The following is a 15,033-nucleotide window of genomic DNA, read 5'->3' as shown; positions in this document are numbered from 1 at the left end:
GGTTCGACTCACAAATTCAGTCTGGTTTTGATGACATGAGTGCCGTCAAGACCAACTTCGAGAGCAAAAGAGCTAGAAAAGCAAATGTGAAAGAAAAACCTGGATACAAAGAATCTCGAGAATTCAGCTTCACAGGGACGGAACAAAGGAGATATAACCAATCAATCACAAGTTAACAAATACTACAAAAATAAATTATTTTTTTCATCACAAAAGAATATTACATTGAGATTAGCATCTCGGCACATGAACCAATCCATTATCTTCTTTTTTTTCTTCTTCTGCTGCTCTCAATTACAAGGGTGATTCTGCGACGCCTGTTGTGTACCTACTGACGAACTGGCAAAGGGTTGAAACCGAAAGAAAACTGTAAACTGTTCTTCAATATCTCGTCGAAACATGCCACATGACTGGTATCAGTCGCCCTGTAGGCAGTACAGTTGACGAATATTTCCCGAAGCTGCCATATAATATTATCAACATACCCAAGTAAACAATTATAGTCGAGAATATGCCTGAACAATAATAAAGAAACGCCACTTGTGGAAATATAAAGATGAACTTAACAAAAGAAAAGAAAGAAATGGACATACCATATAACCAGTCTCTAAAGTACACATGAAGAGCACTCGATAGCTCTCTTTTCCGATTGTCTTCAAGAGGTTCTTCTCTCAATATTTTCTTTATCTCACTTAAATTATTTTGCTGTTGATAACATTGAGAAGTAGGCAAAATTTCAGTTAACTCAAAACTGAAAAGATTAAAAATATCAAGCATTAATTTAACATTGATTCTGGATTCTAGGTAAAAAAAAAACGACTCAAACTATAGTCAAAAGTTTGTCATCCTCCGTAAGGCTTAGTGCATTTACATTTCTCTGTTGAGATGTCAGGTACGCATCAGGTAAGGGGAAAGGGTTGTCCTTTGTCGATCCAGTGGATGCACCTTCAAACCAGTTTGGAGTGTTTTAGGAAATCCTTTTGTCATCTTCAAACAATATCAAATAATTCAAACAAATAAATAAAGATGCACAAGTACCCTAAGCTAAGCTATGAAATATACACATCTAAGCTTACCAGGAAATTTGTGAACTGATCAGGATCTGATGTGTAGTTGACTCGGTTTGAGCATCAGAAACACCTGCAGGATGAGATATTGAATCATGTGGATAAACCGCTCCAATTGGCAACGCTTCGTCCCATCTATTGATAGTTGACACGATACCAACATAAGTCATTTGCTCCTCCAATTGGGAGTAGTACATATTATATGGAGCCACCCGACAAAATTTAAGAAAAGAGTTTCCAAACTGTCAGTAGTCCTAACTATTCAAGTTCATACTGGTGATTACACCCAAAAACCAACACGGAATACATGCAAGATGGAACTGAAAAGTGAAAAATGTTGTTAAAGATTAAGCCGTGATATGTATAGGGCCCATATCGAGCAGCTGGAGAAAGAAGCACAAAATGCCTTCTTAAGATGCCATCATCCACTGATCTGGAAGGGTTCTTATTCTGTTTTGCAGCAGAACTCGATATAGATATGCTAAAACTCAAGAGCGATTAAATTAAATTCTGGTTGCAATGTAAAGTGGTTGGTTCGGTTAACTCACCTGTAACTTGTGGTTATCGCCAAGAACAAGTGGATGTTGGTTCACTCCCAAAAAGAATACACATTCTCGACAATTGGCAATGCAGAATCGTTTCGCTGCTGTAATCACATGAACACGTTCACAATGTTCAACTCTCACAGCCTGCAATGACCAAAAGATATCATATTAGATTTGTGACTGAAAGCATATCATACTTGAACTGGAAATAAATTTACAGTTAAGGCGTGTGGACATCAGTTTGACTTTTTTACAAGGGAGTACAATAAGTAAAGATAAAATATGAAAAGGGAGGAGGTGGGGAGAGCACATAAAGTGTTCTCATAGGAGAAGAATTATTGCAAACAGTAAATAATATTATAGAAAACCATAACTAGAACCAGCAGCGAAATTTGATAACATGACTTGATACAAAGATGACAGGCATATATCAAGTACGAGGGAGAAAACATCTATTATTGTTTTAACAATTTTAGCAATATAATCTGATTGTGCATGTGTGCATGGCCATATTTCAGTTTATACTTGGGCAAAGCCAGAGAAATTCAGGAGAGCAGGGATGAAAAGAAGCTATTCTTCTAGAAGTTCAGATACTTGTTACATATTTATTCAAATTAAAAACAGACCAACCAGCATTAGATGACAGATTTTCAAAATGAGAAAATTGACGTCTTTACATTAAACCTAGAGACATTCCAACCACGAATAAAAAAGATTAGACGTGCTAGGCAGATGAAAGGAAAGATAGACAAGAGCTCAATTCTAAAAGTAAAAACATAAGGAATCAAACAGTAAGATGTATGATCACCTTTCGATTGTCTTTAGTAACAAAGAAACAATTTGGTAACTTCTTTAATAGTGGTCGACATTTTCCAGTCAGTAGAAAAGTGAACTGTATTAGCAAAGGAAAATGAATTTGTATCCAAAATTAAAGTAGCAGAAGATGTTCCACTGTTCCAAAAATTAATGCAACACATAGCGAACAGAACAGAAGGCAATGATACCTTGCCAACAGCTCCAAGAACAATAGTAGCATCCGAGCATCCATAAATGACGACATATCTCAAAGGCGCTAAAATGTACATAGTTGAATCATGACAATTAATAACCTGAAATCATAAAATCATGTAAAGTTAGAGGTGTTTCAAGCCACAATGTACTTAAATGTCAAACAATCATCGACTTTAATAAAAGTTGTTGGAATAATCAGATATCAAACAATAATTATTGGAAACTTCAATTTTGAGGAAAGCTGTATGCTAATTAGTCTATCCCAACAACTTTTAGGTTTTGCCATAGTATACAGTGAATACTCCATGAAAAATCTCCAATTTCATGAAACCACAATGCAAACATAAACTAACCTTCACGGAAGAATTGTTAATATCAGATGCCTGCTTTACATAAGATGATTTAGAGACTCCCTCGATGAAAAATGGACTCCTCGCACTAGGTGAGGCTTTGGCTGAACGTGGACTAGAATCAGTCATAGTAACGTCCTAGTCAGAGCCACTAGAAGGACCATTTTCTTTTGCAGAAGCTTTTTCAGTGACACGTTCCAAAGAAGAAGCTATAGTTTGCGGAAGCCAATCATGAACTTGTGAGACTGTAACAGGTACAGCAGGCATGTCTGGATCTGAATTAGCAAAAAAAAGGAGCAGCTTGGCTTAAAGGAACTGCTTCAGATCCCTTATCATCGAATTGAATCAGGAAACGAAGGTGCTCAAACCCTTCCATAGTTAAAACCTGAAGGAACAGTAGTTACATGAGCAAACCAAATCATAGAATTTAATTACAAGATCAAAAAATGAATGGAAATAGAGCAAGATATACGCAACAATGAGAAAGATAGACCAAGAACACGAGTAAGAAAGTTACGACAGCCTGTCTGATAACAAAGAGGAAGAATTAAGAGAATGCAACAAAGCAAGTCATGTATGTTGCAAAATAGAAACAGGAAAATTCATAAAAGCTAAAATTTCTATTCTGAACATTTTACAAGGTAACAATTCAGGCTAAAGTCAGTGATTAATTGCTGAAGAGCTGGCAAAAAATTCTTGTCCTCTTATGGTCAAGTTTGCTCATGTTTCAGAAAGATTTATAAAAGTTCCAATTTGCATTCTGAACATATTTCAACGAAAAAACTCATGTTAAAGTCAGTGATTAATTACTGAAAATCTGGCAGAGTTCTTTTACCCTCTTTTGGTCAAAATTGCCCGCACTTATTCTTACAGCCACGCAAATGAGGACCCACCTATCCTTGCATCATAAAAACAGGAATAGCACTAAAACAAACCAATTTTTAGTGCAAACGATTCCTGATACATGCAAACCAACGCATAAATAGAGAATCTGCACTATGAGGATCCGGTTGTTTCATAAGAAATGGAAGAGGTTTTCTACCTATTGCAAAGTTATCAATAAAACAATGCATGCAATGCCCTCAAAGACTAGAACATAGACCGCATAAGGACATTTTATAAATAGGCAGATTTACATCCCAGCTCAAAACTATTCTACATGAATGTTTGGCTCTACTAAGTGCAACCATCTAAATTATTCTACTGTGCTTTCACCTTTCATCCTTAAAACTACAGTTACCACATGGTGGGCCTACAAAATTGCATTCATTTATAACCTACAAAGAATCAATAATTAAAATGCAAAAAAAGATCAATGTGAAACCAACAAAAATAATTGCAACCCTCGACTTATATTTCAACTGTCTCATTTTGATTGTATTGAGAAATACAAAACAAAACCCACAAAATAAAAAAGAACACTCCAAACTATATATAGCAATAAGCAGTACTACAAACCGGAAACTCTTCCCCTTCCCCTTCCCCTTCCACAGGCTCTGACAGAAGAAAGAGAATATTAGCCAAGTGCTTTTGTAGATAGGAGAGCTGGTGGGCCTCTTCATCAGCTGGTGATGGTATAAATCGACGGCTGGTGCAGCGGACAAGCTACAAAGAGAAGAACCGCAAATGTAAGTCTAAGTGTGTGATTCACTGTAAACTTAAAGTCTGCAACTATTAACTTTGAATAGCAAAAAGATCTATAATTCTTACAAATGATAAGAGAACGGTGAGATCCATATTAATGAGTTACATAGCTGGATATAGAGATTAGTAAATGCTCCCACTATCTCAGATACTAATAACAATCTCCCCAGTCAGAGTGCAGGCAAAATTAATCATATTTTACTACAATCTTAAAGCAGCATAGAGAGGGGGAAATAAAAACATGAAAAATCAAACTAGAGAAATGAAAATTCTGCCTCCCAATTTCTATTCGTTATATTTTTGCACAGTGCCCATCCCAACTTCTTAGGCTTAAAAAATGCAACAATGCATTCTTTAGAACTGAAAGAAGTATAACCAAACATGGTGAGGACTATAATTTTAAACTTATGCTCCCTCTCAGTAATTAGTTTTGCTACTTTACTTTTTCCTTCTAATGGTTTTTTGGGTTTAGTTAAATTAATGATTTATTCGTGTGTCCAGAACCCATCCCAACTTCTTAAGCTTATAAATGCAGCAATGGCTTGTATGTAGATCTAAAAAAAACAAATAGTACAACCAAACACATCAAGAACTATAATTTTAAGCCTATGCTACCTTTTAGTTATTACTTTTGAACCCCCCCCCCCCCTCTTATGGTCTATTTGGCTGCTATTTTATTCTTATGACTTATTTTCTGCCATTTGCTTCTCACCACCTAAAAAGTTATTTAAAAAATGTCAATAATTTAAAGCAACCTAATATTTGTTAAATTGAGTTAAAATACAACACCAATGATGATATACTTTCCCACATAACAGTATGCCCAATCATTTTATTGTAAATAACAATTGTATCGTAATTAAGTTGTTAAAATGATGTTTATTTTTTTGTATGCATTTTTTAAGGATTAACAAGAACATCAATCGAATGGATTTTGAAAAATCACCCAAAATAATAAAGCAAAATCCTATTTTATCAAAATAAATACATAACATGTAAAACATGCTCAAACATAATTATTGAGTATAAACTATAATCAGGCAATGTTGGCATCAAAAATTAAAATTAATACTCCAAAAATATCGTTGGCGTTAGTATATTAAAAGACCTTTTGCGTAGTATTTGCACCCAAAACACAAGTAATATACACCAGACCTAGCAGCAATTATCCAAAAAGATTCAAGACATCTTTCAGGCTGCCAAATTATGGAATCACAATTATGTCTCTCCCAATTGCCAACGAAGAGTCAAATTTTCGTGAATTTTCCAAAATGGCCATAAATCTTCCACGCTGTATAAAATAACAATGATATTAAATCAATAACTACCTATGTTTCAACAACTACGCATCCAATTCAAAAAAAATACCCACATTTCACCCTTAAAAGAACAGAGACGACGAGGCGTCAAATTTCTTACCTGCAAAGGCGAAAGGGTCGACAAGTAAGCATCAAAAGCTGACGTAGAAGGCCAGACATCCGCAACCGTTGCGGAGTCCCTGTGCGAGCGCGGCAAAAGCCTCTTATACGATTGAATGTACAAAAACATGATCAGATCACGCAAATCGGCACCATATTATTTAAAGTGCATGCTGACTAAATTTTTCATTATTAGAAGTACATGGTTTAGCTTTTGTTACGCTGTAGTTTTTTTTTCTTAAAAAAAGGTTGGATTGTAGCTTTTGTTAAGTTGTCAGACTTCTATAGTATGGTTGTTTTCAACCATATTATTTTTTGTAGGTCTCTCATTTTGTATACTATACAACTGTTAAAAAAGTACATACAACTAAATTTAATCATTTTTTTAATCACTATCATTTAGCTAGTAGAACACTTTACATTCTTTCATTCATTCATTATGTAAATTGATAGTAATACTATTATTGAGTTATACATTTGTTTTATGGTTCTTTGGTGCGATGGCTTTATATGTTTCAATTTGAGAGTTTATATCTTTATTATTAAACTGGGTTGATTATAAAGTAATATGAATATATGTTCTAAATATGTACAATTGTTAAGTTATATATATATATATGGATGAGGATTTTTTTAATGGAAGTTGCCGATATTAATAACAAGTGAAAGTATCTAAAATTATAATAAGAGTTTACAATTATCATCGTAAACTAAATACATAATTTGGACATTTTCCTATAACATTGAAACTAACCACTTTAGATCATATAAGGACTATACATGGAAAAAGTTAAAAATCCAACCAAAAGATTCGAACAAAAATAAATACGAACAAATCTGATAGTGTCGGCAAACGAACCACAAAAGGGAATTAAGCTATTGAAAGACCATCAAGAACCACAAATCAGAGTCGACTATCGTGAGTAACTATCCACGAACGCAAAATCGTGCATCCAAATTTAATCTGAAGGCACATAGCAACAAATGTTAAAATAAGTGTTATCTTGATCAGTTGTTGTGTCGTCAAATCCAGCCCTGATAAATATAAATAAAAGAATAGTCAAACGATCGAGAAAATAAAAAGAAAAACGTACCACAAAGGTATAGATAAATATGTTACAAAGACATAATTATTCTTATAAAAAAACTAAAAGAAGATAAAAGATAACTGGCGGTCGGCAACCAACATCAAAATCGATGTCATCGTTAACTAAACAAAATCAAATAAGAAAAAATTGATATGATTTATAAAAAAAAACATAAACTCAAAACAAACAAAAAAATAGGAGGAAGGAAAAGGGAAAGGAAGAGCTGCTAGAGTTATTTAATAAATTGAATTGAGGATTATTTTTTTTTACATGAATGAGAATTATTTTAGACAGTTTAAATATCATATAATAATATTAAAACTATATTAATTATGATCAAATATTTATAATATAAAATGATATCAATCACTTAAATTAACATAAATCTTACTTTTATGGTATAATTTTTATCGTTCAGTTACATTTTTTCGTTTATTTTTTTAAAGTTGGATTTAACGTCAGTTCTATTAATCAATATGATTCTTATTTGTTATCATGTTGATCTTCTATGTTTTATATATACCTTCAGATTGGATTTGGATACTTGATTTACGTTCGAAGATATTTTTTTCACGATGTTCGATTATGATTTATGGTTGTCGGTGGTCTTTTAATAATTTAAACCTCTATTGTAGTATGTTTACCAATGTAGTCAAATTTATTCGTTTATGTCTTTTGGTCTGAGTTTTTTTATACGAATTTTAACTTTTCTTGTATAATTCTTGTACGATTTCTAGTGGCTAATTTATTGTGTTAGTTGTTATAGGAAAATGTTATAATTATGTATTTAGTTTACAAACTTCATTGCAATTTTAAATATTTTTTCTTTTTAATAAAACTTGTGACTCTATTTTAGGGATGAGCATGAGTCGAGTTGGGTAGGGTTTCTAGTCAATTCGACCCAACCCAAAAATTATACACTCTCAACTTGACTTGAATCTGGCCTAAAAATTATACACCCTCCACCTAGACTCGAACTTGACCCGTCCTTTTGATATAAACCTGAACCCGACCCAACTCAAAATAATATATTTATAAAAATATTACTTTTATTCAATAAAAAATAGGAACTTAATTGGAAAAAATATAGAGGGATCTTATTGTAATTATCCCTAAACATATAAGGTAAAATTATATTCTTTCGGGTCAAATCGATTCGGATATTTTCTCCCTAAACCAGAACACAATCTCTAAAAAATTCGACCCAATCCGACCCAATTTTTTTTTTAAATCAACTTGATAAGATCAATTCAAATATAACCCATTAGGTTCGGGTCCCATGCTCATCCCTTCTCTATTTGCATAATATACATAAATTTTATTACATCAATAATTTCATTGATAAATTTGTGTTATTATTTTTTTCCACTCTAGTTTCAAGGCTTTGTCTTGATTAATCTAGACCGACCCGGGTCACACACCTAACTTTGGTGTTATAAAAATATTAAATCGATTCATATATAATTCATTTTTAAAAAATATTTATTATTTTTGAAATTATGAATATAATTATTATCACAAATGTAAATTATGCATATTCAAATAATTATTATAGAACACAAATTTGAGGATGCATGGTGTTATGTTTTGTTGGGGCTGTCACTAGACAAGTGAACGAATTGTCGTTAAGTACAGCTCAACACGTGTCAGGGTAGTGGGGACGTCTTCTTTTTAATTGGATTAAAAGTAAATATAATTAATAGGATAATGAGATCGTCGTCCGTCGTATGTGATGGTATCAATATCGTACGTACTGATTGAAAAATACTAATAATTGATTGACTTTTCACGGAACTTAGAAATTTGTTTGACGTTTCTTAGACAATGCTCGATGGTTTAAAGCATGTATGAAATTGAGACAATCCATGTTGATGTGTATACTTCAGTTCATGAACCTTTAGCGCTAGAAGAGGATATTATCGTTGTAGATATATCATGTTCAATCTGAGTTTAAATCTATAATAATTTACTGACAGTTTTAAATCGAGATAGACCGATAAAAATTAGGTGTGATTAATGAGTTGAGCATCTCATGAACAATTCAAATTCGATTCTGTAAAAGTTCGGTAAAAATTCGACTCGAGCAAAGTCTAATTCGACTCGATAAGTTCGCGAGCAGCTTGTTAATTTTTTTATATATATTTTTTAGTAGATGTAATAAAAAAATTATTTCATACAATTTGAGGGGAATTCCTTGTTTAAATAATTATTAAGAGAAAATTCAAGTTTTAGAACAATTTAATCAAATCAGTGGCTGTAGTTTAGTGGTGAGAATTCCACGTTGTGGCCGTGGAGACCTGGGCTCGAATCCCAGCAGCCACATATCATTTTTTTACGCCTGGAGCTTGCTATGTTCCCGAGAAAAAATTGGCCCAAAGATTTTTTGTTCATAAGTGGGCCATTATTTCGGATTGGACCGTTCCATCAATTTATATTTTCATAACCCCAAACCTTAACCTACAAAGTCACTTCTCCATAAAACCCTAATCACTCCCAATCAAATACACAGTTTCAGACGCTTCGCACAGGAGAGCGGCATCACAGCAGAGAGGGTCTAGAGAAGAAATGGCGGCCAAAAGGAAGACACCCGTCCAGTCCCGAAACCCAAATCTCATTCGTGGTGTAGGCAAGTATTCCAGGTCTAAGATGTACCACAAGCGTGGCCTTTGGGCCATCAAGGCCAAACACGGCGGCGTTTTCCCCCGCCATGACCCCCAGCCTAAGTCCCCTGCTGCCGCCGAGAAGCCGCCCAAGTTTTACCCAGCTGACGATATCAAGAAGCCTCTTCTCAATAAGCGCAAGCCTAAACCCACCAAGCTCAGGTTCTTATCCGAAATGATTTATTCATTTACAGATCTCTCTTACGGTTGCTTTTTTCTCATTGTTAGGTTTTTCCCTTTCTTGTTTTATTTGTTTAGAGCAAGCATTACACCTGGGACGGTTTTGATTTTGTTGGCTGGTAGATTTATGGGGAAGAGAGTTGTATTTTTGAAGCAACTTCCTTCTGGGCTTCTTTTGATCACTGGTAATTTCTTCTTCTTCCTGACTTCTGTTTCTACACACTCACACACACACATTTATACATATGCCTATGTTTTGTTTCTTAACTTAATGTATTTTTTTGGAAACTGTCTTGATGAAATGAAACCAGTAGCTGCCACTGTAATTCTAAATTTCTAGTAGTGTTCAATTGATAAATCTTTCCTTTACCAACCCGAAGATCAGCTAACCGAACTTTAGTAAAATGCTAATGGTTGACTTGACTGGAATTTTGATTAACCTAACTGAATTAATTTTGATTGGTTAATTCAGTTGTAACTGAAAAATAAGCACTTTGATAGTAATAAATAATGGAATTTGATTAATTACTTTAGTACGGACTGTGGCTGTTTGAACTGATATTTCCGTGTTTTTGCTGTTGTTCATCTGCTTGGACGTTGAGTTCTGTTGTGATACAATCAGCATTCCTGTGTTTAAGCCCTTTGATCATGGAATCATGATTTAGATTTACTCGGGTGTCATTTATAGATACTATGTTTGCCTCTTGTGGGTCTGTGGCTCTTATACGAAGGCTTGGTTATTGATACTTTTTCCTTTGTTCGTTATAAACTAGTGGTTCCTTTTATTTGAATCTCATGCGTTCCTTATATTTTGAAATCATCGCAGGACCATTCAAGATCAATGGTGTTCCTCTAAGGCGGGTGAACCAATCATATGTCATTGCGACTTCTACCAAGGTTGACATCTCGGAAGTTAACGTAGAGAAGTTTGATGACAAGTACTTTTCCAAGGAAGCTGAGAAGAAGAAAAAGAAGAGCGAGGGAGAGTTCTTTGATACTGAAAAGGAGGTTAGTTATATAGCATTTAGTGTAATTAAAGCTTGTCCTAAATAAGCAAACCTAATTTTATATCCTTTAATTTTCCTCAACATATTATATAGGATAAGAAGAAGCTGCCAGAAGACAAGAAAGAAGACCAGAAAGCTGTCGATGCCTCTTTAATAAAGTCTCTTGAGGGAGTCCCGGATTTGAAAGCCTACCTTGCTGCAAGATTTTCCTTGAAGTCTGGCATGAAGCCTCATGAACTTGTCTTCTAGAAATATTTTGCATTTAAGCATAGCTGTTTTCCTTTGCTGTTCTTTTGTCTTTGAGTATTAGTGGTTATATCGTAATATCGGTGTCGGTCGGATCTAAATATGGAAATAATCTTTTGTTTTTCTGATACCATCTTTTGATATGCAAGAACCCCAAGTTTCCATTCTGTGTTTTGTGCTAATCCGATTGGAGCTTAGTTTTGTTGACGTTTCAGTTGTTTTGATTGAATTTATATGTTGGGCTGTTTTGCATTGCCTAGCTGAGCTAACATTTGATTATGGCCAATAGAGACGTTGAGTTGATAATTTTCTTCCTATGATTTGCTTTTTAGTGGTCCTCCATTATCATGAATTTCTCAATTTTCTTCCTATGAATTTCTCAATCATATAAGTTATAAACGTTATACAATAAAATTTCATGAATTTGAAATTAAAAGTTTTTTTTTGGGGTTCGATCGTGGAAAATAAAGAAGCCCAAAGGAAGAAAATAAAATGAGAGTTGAGTACATGATTGATCACTTGTGATTGTGTTTTATTTATTTTTTCCACTGATTTTAAAAAGTATAATATATGATTGTTTTCGTTTTTATTTAATTAAGATATAATTATTACGAATTAAATGTTGTTAAATATTTTGGTATCATCATATATTTGGTCACTATAGTTACATATTCACTCAATTTAAATATACTTTAATAAACAACATATATATATGTGTAATGATTTACATATAAAATTATTTTAATACAAAACAGTTCGATCAAAATTATAATTAATTTTAAATTATATATATATAGTTCAAGAGAATCGTGAAAGGATGGATCACATCATCACACATTTTCTCTGCTCTCAGTCAATCTTTGGAAACGAAATTACATCTTCCTCTGATTTGCGGTAGTTTCAACAAAAAGCAAGTAATTGAAGTTTCTTCATTCTTCACTGACGACAGGTCGTGACACCAATAACAATAGAATCTAATATGAATCCTGTTGTATAGATGAGCGGTCGAACTTGACTGTGAAATGCTCGGTAAAATCAACGACTTCTAATTTACCCTTGGAATTACCGAAACATCATCCCTGCTGTAAAATTATTAAATTAAAATAAAGTTAATCTCCAATCGAACGATGTCACGTGACATAACACGTGACACTAGTGACACATAAAATCATTCGATTGGATGATTAAATTTATTTTAATTTATTTAAAGTAAAACTAAATTGAGAGAATACGTAAATAACATATATCAAATGTGTGATTATACCAAAATACTACGTCACCTAATATGTTAAATATTAACGACAATTAACTCCTGATGACCACATTTTAACTAAATAAAAACGAAAAATGATCATATATTAATTACATAAAAACGAAAGTGACCATACATTATTTTTAAAAAAAAAAATCAGTGAGAAAAATGGACAAAACACAATAATAATTGATAATCATGTAGTTAACCATAAAATAATTATCAATTGATCATTGGCTCGTACTGTCAACCAACACTATAAATTAACAACCTTTGCCTGTGAAATCTGGATGTACTTTTTCATAAGAATTACACAACAAATAAAAAAGCTTGGCAAAATTACATCAAAACAAAATTTAGCAACAAAAAAAAAGGAAACAAAGGTAAGTTGATAGAAATAGAATTAGGATGATCCACCACAGCAGCCGCCTTGTTTTTTAATGGGCGGCTCCTGATTGGGAACAAAAATCCGGGTTCCCTTAAGAATGCCAGCACTGCCATTGGCATCTGACTCACCATTAGCAGAAAGGGTTTTCTTGCTGATTATTCGGTATATCTCTGTTAGAATTGTCAGAAATGCAGTTTCAACATTGGTCGATTCTAGAGCTGATGTCTCCATGAAGAACAGGTTCTCTCTTTGAGCAAACTCTTGTGCATCTTCCCTTGGAACTGCTCTTAGGTTCCCCAAGTCACACTTGTTGCCGATGAGCATTACGACGATGTTCTTATCTGCATGTCCCCTCAATTCCTCTAGCCACCTCGCCATGTTGTCAAATGTTTGACGCTTGGTCATGTCATAAACTAACATCGCTCCTACAGCTCCTCGGTAGTACGCACTAGTCACAGCCCTATACCTGATAGGAGAACAATAGAAGGATCGCTTTCAGCATACCATACAGCATGAATGAAACAAAATGCTGTTGTTTGATCCAACAAAACAAAGTTCCATGCGCATTAATCTGCTTGAGTAAATATGATTTGACTAAATTCAAGAAACTTTGCTGAACACTAATTCTCTGCTATAGCATCTAGTACAGTTTTTCTGTCACCCCACTTTTTCATGTGCAAATTTTCAATATCTCCCATCAGTTGTCTGCTACTTTCAGCACAAATCCAGCCCAAGAAAAAACATAAAGTTCCAAACAATCAGATATAGAATACTCGAGCCTAGCATTCGAGAAAACTCCAATACAATTCCATCACAAATGAAAATACAAGCAGCCTATTAATAACATAAATTACATGAAAATGCTTGAAACCATCAGAAATCTCTCTTCTAATTTGAAACATTTTGGAATATGTAACCTGCAGAAAATGAGTCTATATATTAGACAACGACACCAAAGTTTTGAAGTCTTTATTGCCTTCCACTCTGAACAGCCTTTTAGTGACACTAACTGAATTGAAAAGATCTGCCGGACATTAACCAAAATAGAAAATCTTAACCCACCAAATCCCTTTGGTTCAACTAAGTAGTCTTTAAGCAACCAATGGTTCATTATCTCCAGAATTTAACCCTAAGACAGGCAACTATGGTTTTACATATCATCATTGAATCACGTAAAAAATATGAATACTTTGTAATCAGATTCTTGTTTCTTTCATGTTATTTTGGACTCATTTCCAATGCATATCAATCGCCTATTACAAGCATTACTCTAAATTATTTCATTTCCTCAAAACTAAAATTTTTGCAGATCAACTAATTGAAAATTTCAGGCATATACAAGTAAAATGTAACCTTTCTTGGCCAGCAGTATCCCAAATTTGCGCTTTAACAGTTTTGTTATCAATCTCAAGGGTTTTAGTCTGGAATTCAACGCCGATTGTGGCTTTCGAATCCAAACTGAATTGGTTCCGGGAGAAACGCGAAAGCAGCTGAGATTTCCCAACCGATGAATCCCCAATCAAAACCACTTTGAATACATAATCAATCTTTTGACTGAAATCCCCACCACGGATGCTTGACATTATCACCACCCAATCAAAAATTCTCCCCCCCCCCCAAATGGATCCACCTCTCAGAATCCAGAAATTAAATCGATCATAAAAAAAATACAACAATCAAATCATATAAAACGTAGGTGATTAAGATTAATCATGTGCATCTGGTAGAATATACAAGAGAAAAAATAAGTTACCGCATCACATGATAATAGATCAAAGCGACACATTGAAGCGCCAAAAATGAAAGATGGTCAACGGAAAGAGGTCAAGATGGGAATTGGAAACTAGGGTTAGGGTTAGGGCCGGATGAAGAAGAAAAACACAGAGTTTTGGGATTTTTTGAAAGGCATACGTGAAAACACCAACGGTCAGTGCGGGACCCATTAACGGTTTTTGCTTATTGCTGCTTTAAAAGAAAAGGTTGCATGTATTGCACGCACACCGATAATTGGATATAGCCTTTTTTTTAAGAAAAAAAAGGACAAATAGCAACCCAAATGTGAAAAATGTAAATTGAAAATAACGAATTTTGAAATTATTTAATATTATCATAAAGACTTTCTATGCTTATTTGGATTAAATATGTACTAAGTTCGTGATTTTGAATTTTATTTCTTT

At 33.8% G+C, this 15,033-nt stretch overlaps 2 protein-coding genes, 1 non-coding gene and 1 pseudogene across 3 annotated transcripts; 2 read left to right on the top strand and 2 right to left on the bottom strand.

The window, feature by feature from the left end:
- Nucleotides 1-412: 412 nt before the first annotated feature.
- LOC120153712 lies at nt 413-4,790 on the bottom strand (annotated as a pseudogene).
- Nucleotides 4,791-9,373: 4,583 nt separating this feature from the next.
- TRNAH-GUG lies at nt 9,374-9,445 on the top strand. Its single transcript has one exon. It is a non-coding gene; the product is annotated as a tRNA-His (tRNA).
- A 182-nt stretch (nt 9,446-9,627) lies between these two features.
- On the top strand, nt 9,628-11,380 carry LOC120153848 (60S ribosomal protein L6-1-like). Its single transcript, XM_039165719.1, has 4 exons — nt 9,628-9,945; nt 10,042-10,148; nt 10,790-10,971; nt 11,064-11,380. The coding sequence occupies exons 1-4, from the start codon at nt 9,689-9,691 to the stop codon at nt 11,217-11,219; spliced, it is 702 nt and encodes a 233-aa protein (XP_039021650.1). The 5' UTR covers nt 9,628-9,688; the 3' UTR covers nt 11,220-11,380.
- Nucleotides 11,381-12,871: 1,491 nt separating this feature from the next.
- LOC120154148 (ras-related protein RABA4d-like) lies at nt 12,872-14,758 on the bottom strand. Its single transcript, XM_039165962.1, has 2 exons — nt 14,210-14,758; nt 12,872-13,322 (listed from the first exon to the last, which is right to left on the bottom strand). Exons 1-2 carry the CDS (start codon nt 14,437-14,439, stop codon nt 12,872-12,874), a joined length of 681 nt encoding a protein of 226 aa, XP_039021893.1. The 5' UTR covers nt 14,440-14,758.
- Between the last annotated feature and the right edge of the window lie 275 nt (nt 14,759-15,033).

Source organism: Hibiscus syriacus, unplaced genomic scaffold, assembly GCF_006381635.1.
Source record: "Hibiscus syriacus cultivar Baekdansim isolate YM2019G1 unplaced genomic scaffold, ASM638163v2 tig00111105_pilon, whole genome shotgun sequence".
Taxonomy (NCBI): domain Eukaryota; kingdom Viridiplantae; phylum Streptophyta; class Magnoliopsida; order Malvales; family Malvaceae; genus Hibiscus; species Hibiscus syriacus.
Note: the sequence above shows the minus strand (reverse complement) of the source record. Positions and strands in the feature narration are given on the sequence as shown.